General features: G+C 40.8%; 2 protein-coding genes across 2 annotated transcripts in view; one reads left to right on the plus strand and one right to left on the minus strand.

Moving 5' to 3' along the window:
* The window catches only part of ctnna1 (catenin (cadherin-associated protein), alpha 1), a 145,838-nt gene that overhangs the window by 65,486 nt on the left and 72,158 nt on the right, over positions 1-8,194 (minus strand). The window lies entirely within an intron of this gene.
* On the plus strand, positions 1,071-2,651 carry lrrtm2 (leucine rich repeat transmembrane neuronal 2). The gene is given in 1 exon segment (XM_020517604.2): positions 1,071-2,651. A coding segment is annotated over 1 exon segment (1,581 nt).

Here is an 8,194-nt window from a genome sequence, read left to right on the forward strand (position 1 = left end):
TATTCAATTTTATATTCAGGTCAGAGGACTTATACCTGAAAGCTATTTGCTTTTCAAGACAAGCTATTTGCTTCCTATAGATTTTATTTAAAAACTAGACAGGAATTTAGCACAACAATAAATATCTGCTACATTATTGTATTGATAGACAACTCTAGACAAATATTATATCCAGTACTTCCCCTTTTATTTATTAGTCATTTTCAATGCTTCAGTGTCTGTTTCATCCAATTTGCAGACTGCATGCAGCATGAAGCTCATCATCATGCCACTGAAAAGCCCAAAAACATTGCACGTCACAAGCTTACGCCAGCCTGCCACCAATCTGCAAGTCTGCGCTCTTGCAGCACCAGCACAGCTCTCCTTTCCAAAGGAGCTTTCAGTCAATGTGTTCGTACCGCTAGTCTCTGCACAAGTACTTCATTACCATCAACAAGTTAAGGACAGGACCACCAGCTGTGCAGGCAAAGGTCTGGGCTTCAATTAATCAACTGAACGGACAAGTAAAGGAAATGTTTGTTTTCATTCATTCTCGAGAAAAAATTCTGTAGTTCTAAGCCAGTGGAAATTAAAGCAGGGCAAGGGCAAAGCTTTGGGAGGAAATGTTACAGCTGGGATAGGTGAAGATTTGTTACGGCATTTTTCCTTTTGCTTTCAACTGGAATACTCGCCATTGTCTTGTGTGAAAGGAAACAGAAATCCTTTTTTTAAAATCGCATCTTTTTAAAAGCTGCCTCTTCCATTGGAACTTCTTTCCAGCTCACTGCTCGAGGAGTCTGAACAGAAGGATAGTTGAATGCAGTCTCCAATGTGCAGAAAAGAATGGGTAAGTGTTTGTTTTTGAAAATCCCATTTCATAAGACAGGAAGGGAAACACAGGGGCTTGGAGGGATGAGGGGGGAAGGAGCAGCAAATTACTTTGTGTGTTGAAAGCATAGATCGATTCTCACATTTAAAAACAAGATCACATCCGACAATTCTATGAGGATTAGCTACAGAGCTTTTGTGGGGGAGGGGTATGAAACACCTAAATCACCATATACGATGTACTGTTCAGGCTGGAAACCTAAATGAATTTCATTTGATTGCCACCTACAGGTTTGCATTCGAAGTGGCCATTGGGGGGGCCAACAACGGTGGCACTGTGTGTGATAAGCATGCTGTTGAAAATGCTGCCTGCCTCAGGCACAGCATGTCCACAAAAATGCAGATGCGAGGAGCTGCTCTTTTATTGCGATTCCCAAGGTTTTCAAGGAGTACCCGATAATGTCTCCCACGGGTCTATTGGCTTGTCGCTCAGGCACAATACTTTTGTTGAACTGCAAAATGATCAGTTTACAAAATTCAGCCAACTTACATGGCTCTATTTAGATCACAACCAGATTTCTGTTATTCAAGTGGATGCCTTTCAAGGACTATATAAACTCAAAGAATTAATCCTCAGCTACAACAGGATTGTGCGACTGGCAAATACTACATTCAGCCAACTGATTAACTTGCAGAATCTGGACCTGTCATTTAATCAAATTACTTCTCTGCAACCAGAGCAATTCCATAGCTTACGTAAACTTCAAACACTGCATCTACGTTCAAATTCACTAAGGACCATTCCTGTCAGGGTTTTCTGGGACTGCCGAAGCTTAGAGTTTTTGGATATAAGCAACAATCGTTTGCGAAGCCTAGCTCGTAATGGCTTTGCAGGATTAATCAAACTCAAGGAGCTTCACCTAGAGCACAACCAGCTGACAAAGATTAATTTTGCTCATTTCCCTCGGCTAATCAGTCTCCAAACACTATTTTTACAGTGGAACAAAATTAGTATCCTGCTATGTGGAATGGAATGGACTTGGGACACACTGGAAAAGCTCGATGTAACTGGAAATGAGATTAGAACAATTGAGTCTAATGTTTTCTTAACAATGCCGAACCTAAAGATACTTCTGATGGATTCAAATAAGCTTACCACGCTGGGTGCCCAGATTGTTAATTCATGGAAATCTTTAACTCACATCGGTCTTTCTAGTAACATGTGGGTTTGTAACAAAAATATTTGTGCCCTGGCCTCCTGGCTAAGCAGTTTCCAAGGTCGATGGGAGAATTCAATGGTTTGTGCTAGCCCACAGCACACACAAGGCGAGGACATCTTAGATGCTGTTCATGGATTTCAAATCTGCAGTAATCTTTCAGCAACTACCACACAAATAACTACTGGCTATACAGACTCTACACAGCTATCAGAATCCACTGAATACGCAACAGAATTAATGTCTACTGGCTCCAGTACAGAGGATACTGAAAATCCCACTATAGAAACAACTACTGAAGACTTCCTTGAGCCTGATAATACTCTCTTTACTCACAGGATAATAACTGGAACAATGGCTCTATTGTTCTCTTTTTTCCTCATTATCCTTGTGGTGTATATATCACGGAAATGCTGCCCCCCTACTCTAAGACGTATAAGGCATTGCTCCATGATGCAACACCGGAGGCAAATTCGCCACCAAGCCAGGCAACCCATGGCAGATTTATCCACACAAGTACCCTATAATGAATATGAGCCCACCCACGAGGAAGGCGCACTGGTGATCATAAATGGTTACGGACAATGCAAGTGTCAGCAGCTGCCTTATAAAGAATGTGAAGTATAAATTACTGAGCTCATGTAACCATCATTCAGTTTAAGAAATGGGAAATCTGTGAGTAAAAAACTTTTAACTACAGAATCGAACTTTAATATTTTTTATTTGCAGAATAAAGTTACCAAAATTCTGGCACTGGCTCTGTTACTCTAAATTGTACTTGATGCTATGAATGAAGGTTAGTTTAGATTTTTCAACCTAAATTTGCATCATGTCATACACTTTAATTTATTTTTGTTATAATTAGTTGGTTGGTGGAAGAAATTATTTCAGTAATGGTTTCACAATACAGCTTTTTAAAAGACATACTTAAAAACATTTTTAAAAAAACAAATTTTCTTATCCATGCAAAGTGATGTAGTCAGTCTGTCACTAAAAGATCAAACTTTCTATTATCTAATGTCCTTGGCATCATCCACACCACACAAAGACTTTTAGATAAGTCAGCTACTGCAAGTTATTAAATAATGGGTTCAGTTTGAAAGCGTGCCTGTTCTGTTTCATAAGGTAGAAATCAGGAAGAATTAATGGTCAACTGTGTTTTTGAGATGTCAAAATGTTAACAAGATTTCTTGTGCTCCGTACTGACAGGGTAAGTGAAGCTTTTGCTTGTTTAGCAGACCAACAAGCTTTACAATTAAGCAAGGTACATTAACATGGCTAACAGCTAGCTGTGCTTTCATAGAAGTGGTCATGAAACTCAGTCATACAATAATTTTGCTCTCCTCAACCTTGAATATGAGGCAAGTTATAAAGCCAAATACAATGACCCAGGGATTATAAAACCAACCAAACTGTAGTTCATATTTTTAGAAGAATATCTTGAAGTAAGTTAGCATTGTTAGAAATATTGTTACACAAGTCATTTAACTGCAGGTTAGCAATTTGTTGCCATATCCATATGGCACACTACATTAAGTAAATACATAAAGCAATGTTCAACTGGTTGATTCAATGAAGGAACTGCCACTTGGACTTCAGTCGAATTTCAGAAGAAAACAGAAATATGTTCATGTCCTTGTGTGACAAATTAATGCATTACAGAAATATAATGCACAATCAAAACCTCGTAATTTTTACTGAATGTCAATTTTATCAATGCAGCATACTGCTGGTCACTCAGGAAAGAATGTTATAATATATGTAATTTCTGTTGTTAAGGGAGGGGTGATGAGGAAGACACTTCGAAATTTTAGGAAACACCAGCCCAGCTCAACCATCTCATCAGCTCCTACACTTGCTGTGTTCAACTGCAGTCACAGTCAGTTTCAAGGTACAAGGAGCTAGAGTGGGCACAGAATCAAAGCAATACAAGCAAATGTCAGTGTAAAGGCAGGAATTAAGTATCATCAAGAAAGAGTCAAAGAACATAGGGAAGGGAAGAAAAAAAAAACCATGAGAAAGACAGGCCCACTAGTTATTAAATTGAGGGTTCAAATTCAAAGTAATCGTAACTTTGTAGTACAATGCTGCCCCCTTTACGCAAGCAGCTTAAAAATGAAGTAATATAAAACAATGTACTGAATGGGCAATGATAAGAGCCATACCTGTCTCCTTTGGGTTAGTACGTATAACATGTTTTTATATATGGGTTTAAACAGGCCTAATTTCTGCTACGTCTTATAGAGCAGTATATGAGAGCAACACCATGAAGACATCCGACCAGTGTCTTTTATTTCACAGATCCATGCTGAAATCTAGCCAATGAGTTTAATTTCTATGCCATTGGTATGAATTAAATTCCAGCTTAAAACCAAAATCTGAAAACCTCCATTAGATCAGTATGATTAATCAATCAGCATTCTCTCCTCTATGTAATTTGATCTTAGTATCCAAAGCATTAGTATCCACATCGGGGAAACCAAGCAAAGGCTTGTGGACCACTTTGTGGAACATCTACACTCGGTTCGCGACAAACGATTGCACCTCCCAGTCGCGAATCATTTCAACTTCCCCTCCCACTCCTTGGACGACATGTCCATCCTGGGCCTCCTGCAGTGTCACAACGATGCCACCCGAAGGTTGCAGGAACAGCATCTCATATTTCGCTTGGGAACCCTGCAGCCCAATGGTATCAATGTGGACTTCACAAGCTTCAAAATCTCCCCTCCCCGACCGCATCCCAAAACCAGCCCAGCTCGTCCCCACCTCCCTCCCACCTGAAGGAGGGTCTAGGCCCAAAACGTCAGCTTTCCTGCTCGGCCTGCTGTGTTCATCCAGCTCTACACCTTGTGATCTCTCTCTCTCTCCCTCCCACCTATCCACTCCTCCCACCTCAAGCCCCACCCTGATCTCCTACCTACTAGCCTCATCCCGCCTCCTTGACTTGTCCGTCCTCCCTGGACTGACCTATCCCCTCCCTAACTCCCTACCTACATTCACCTTTACTGGCTCCAACCCCACCTCTTTGACCTGTCTGTCTCCTCTCCACCTATCTTCTCCATTATCCATCTTCTATCCGCCTCCCCCTCTCTCCCTATTTATTTCAGAACCCTCTTCCCCTCCCCCATTTCTGAAGAAGGGTCTAGATCCGACACGTCAGCGTTCCTGCTCCTCTGATGCTGCTTGGCCTGCTGTGTTCATCCAGCTCTACACCTTGTTATCTCAGTCTCCAAAGCTGCTTTTCAGTGAACATTACCAGGAACTTTACCATGAATTCTCCTTCCCTACCCCAAATTGCAATAAATTCTTAACACTGAATTTCTGAAGCAAGGATTCTGAAATCAACAGAAATGTACCCAATGCACCGATTGATCAAAGTGCATTGCGCATGATGCTCTGTAATTTAGCACAAAACTGGATATCTCAAGAGAAAGAGCGGTAGATGCTGACCACACTGACTTCAGCAAGGAGTTCAATAAGATTTTGCATAGTAGATTGGTTAGCAAGATTAGATCACATGGAATCCAGGAGACCTAGCCAAATGGATACAGAATTGGTTTTAAGTTCGGAGACAGAGGGTGATGGTGGAGGGCTGTTTTTCAGACTTGTGACCTTGTGACCATTGTTGAACCACAAGGATCGCTGCTGGGTCTACTGCTTTTTGTTGTTTATATAAATGATTTGGATGTGAATATAGGAGGTATGGTTAATAAGTTTGCAGACGACACCAAACTTGGTGGTGGACCGTAAAAAAGGCTGTCTCAGAGTACAACGGGACCTTGATTGCATGGGCCAATGGACCGAGGAGAGGCAGAGGAAGTTTAATTTAGATAAACGCGAGGCATTGCATTTTCGTAAGGCAAAACAGGGCAGGGCTTACACAATTGATCATAGGGCCTAGGCAGTATTGCCAAACAGAAAGACCTAGGGGTGCTACGCATAGTTCCTTGAAAGTGGAATGGCATGTAGACAGGGTGCTGAAAAAGGCGTTTGGCATACTTGCTTTTATTGGTCAATGCACGGAGTATAGGAGTTGGATGTTATGTACAGGACACTGATGAGGCCAGTTTTAGAAAACTATGTTCAATTCTGGTCTCCTGCTATAGGAACCATGTTGTGAAACTTGCAAATCTCTCTGAATCCTTTCAAGGATGTTGCCAGGATTGGAGTGTTTAAGCTATACAGAGAGGGTGAATCGGCTGGGGCTTTTTCCTCTGGAGCGGAGGTGGAGGGCTGACCTTATAGAAATTTATAAAGTCATGAGGAGCATGACTAGGGTGAACAGCCACGGTCTTTTTCCCAGAATAGGGGAGTCCAAAATTAGACAGCATAGGTTTAAGGTGAGAGCGAAAAGATTTAAAAGGGACCAAATGGGCAACTTTTCCACACAGAGGGCAGTGTGTGTATGGAATGAGCTGCCAGTGGAAGTGGTGAAGGCTGGTACAATACAACATTTAAAAGCCATCTGGATGGGTATATGAATAGGAAGAGTTTAGACGATCTGGACCAAATGCTGCCAAATTGGATTAGATCAGTTTAGGATATCTGGTTGGTGCAAAAGAGTTGGAAGGGTCTGTTTCTATGCTGTACAACTCTATGAGTCTATACCACTGAAGTGTTAAAGTCTACTGATCTTACATTAATATGAGCACATGTTTCATCTTGCATCCAGTTATGTCACATCCCATATAAAAGAATTAAAATTATTTCCTGCTTTACACTGCTTAGAATTATTTCCACGTTCTGTGCTGCATATCTCTATGCCTCAGTTACAATGAGAGCCAACTCTGTGGTCAGCAATGAACACCAACACTGATAAACCACCACTAGCACGTGGGACTCTCCAACAACAGAACCTAAAATTGTCTAACAATTCTCATTCGGTTTAATGTTCACTCATCCCGATTCTGTGTTGCGACTCCCTAAGCATTTGTTAGACAAGCATAATCTCAACTAAACTCCAGAAATATTGCTAAAATTACTTTGCAGAATCTTTACACCACTTGAACTACCTTCTCTTCATTTTTTTGGTAGAGGAACAAAAGATTTTTCTAGTTTATGCAGTTGATAAATCAGCCAAAAACAGCTAATGGAAGTACTAGATACACAGTTACTAGTACAGGCATGTTGATCCTAGAATTTTTTTTACTGTCAAGGTCTAAAATGCAACTTTCATGACAGCCGTACCTGCGAAGAGATGATGTTTATTCCTACTAGCAGAGTAATTTTTTAACACCAAATTAAAAAACTTTCAGTAATCTCCCTGATAAGAGAATTTAAAATCTGGATTTAGTTTTTTTGTTAAAACATATCCAACAATGAAAACCTGAATGGCCAATTGGAACTAGTATTTAAGAAAAAGCAATATCAAATACCAGCAATGAGACTCAAAAAATTTAAGTTCATGTCAGAGAAAGTGATAGAAGCAGTGAAGTTGTATTCAATCATCGTCTGGCTAGAATTGAGAGTAAAATAAAAGGCTCATGCTCCCGGATCTGATTACAATCCAGTGACCTCATGGGAATTGCTATGTGAAGAAAGGGTCAGGAAAGGTTTATAGTGCCTCACCACATCTGTCTAGGAACACAAGAGGAACAGCATCAGTAGAACAATATCCAGCATGATTCAGTATCATGATATGGTAAGTGAAAATTAGAATTGAAAGAGGACAGAACAACAGACTATCTGCTGATGCTGTGCGCGCAAGAAGTTGTACATTTTTGCGCAGACCAAGCCCGTATAAGTAATAGTAAAATGAACAAGAATGAATTTATTCTCGATAATGCGACTGCTTTTTTAAAAAAAAATGCCATCAGAACTTGAAATGACCAACAAGCTTACATACAAGGCTGCAGTTAAAACACCACACAAAATGATAATATCCCAAAGTGATTCCCCCAGTCCTACAACAAATGCACTCATTTATTAAATTTCTGGCATACAACTTTGACCTCAAATTGAAAACATATTGCCAGAATATTGGGGGGTGGCGCTGCAAGGGACAGGGGTGCAATTGCGAGGGAGGGCAAGCATGCAGCTGGTGAGTGAACAGCGACAGCGTGAGAAAGAGCATAAGCGGTGAGAGAGGGAACGTGCATGAGAGCAAGTTGTGAGAGACAGCACGTATACAAGGCCAAGTACGAAAGGAGAGAAAGCACTTGAGTGAGGGG

Source organism: Rhincodon typus, chromosome 12 (assembly GCF_021869965.1).
Source record: "Rhincodon typus isolate 14 chromosome 12, sRhiTyp1.1, whole genome shotgun sequence".
In the NCBI taxonomy this organism is placed as follows: Eukaryota; Metazoa; Chordata; class Chondrichthyes; order Orectolobiformes; family Rhincodontidae; genus Rhincodon; species Rhincodon typus.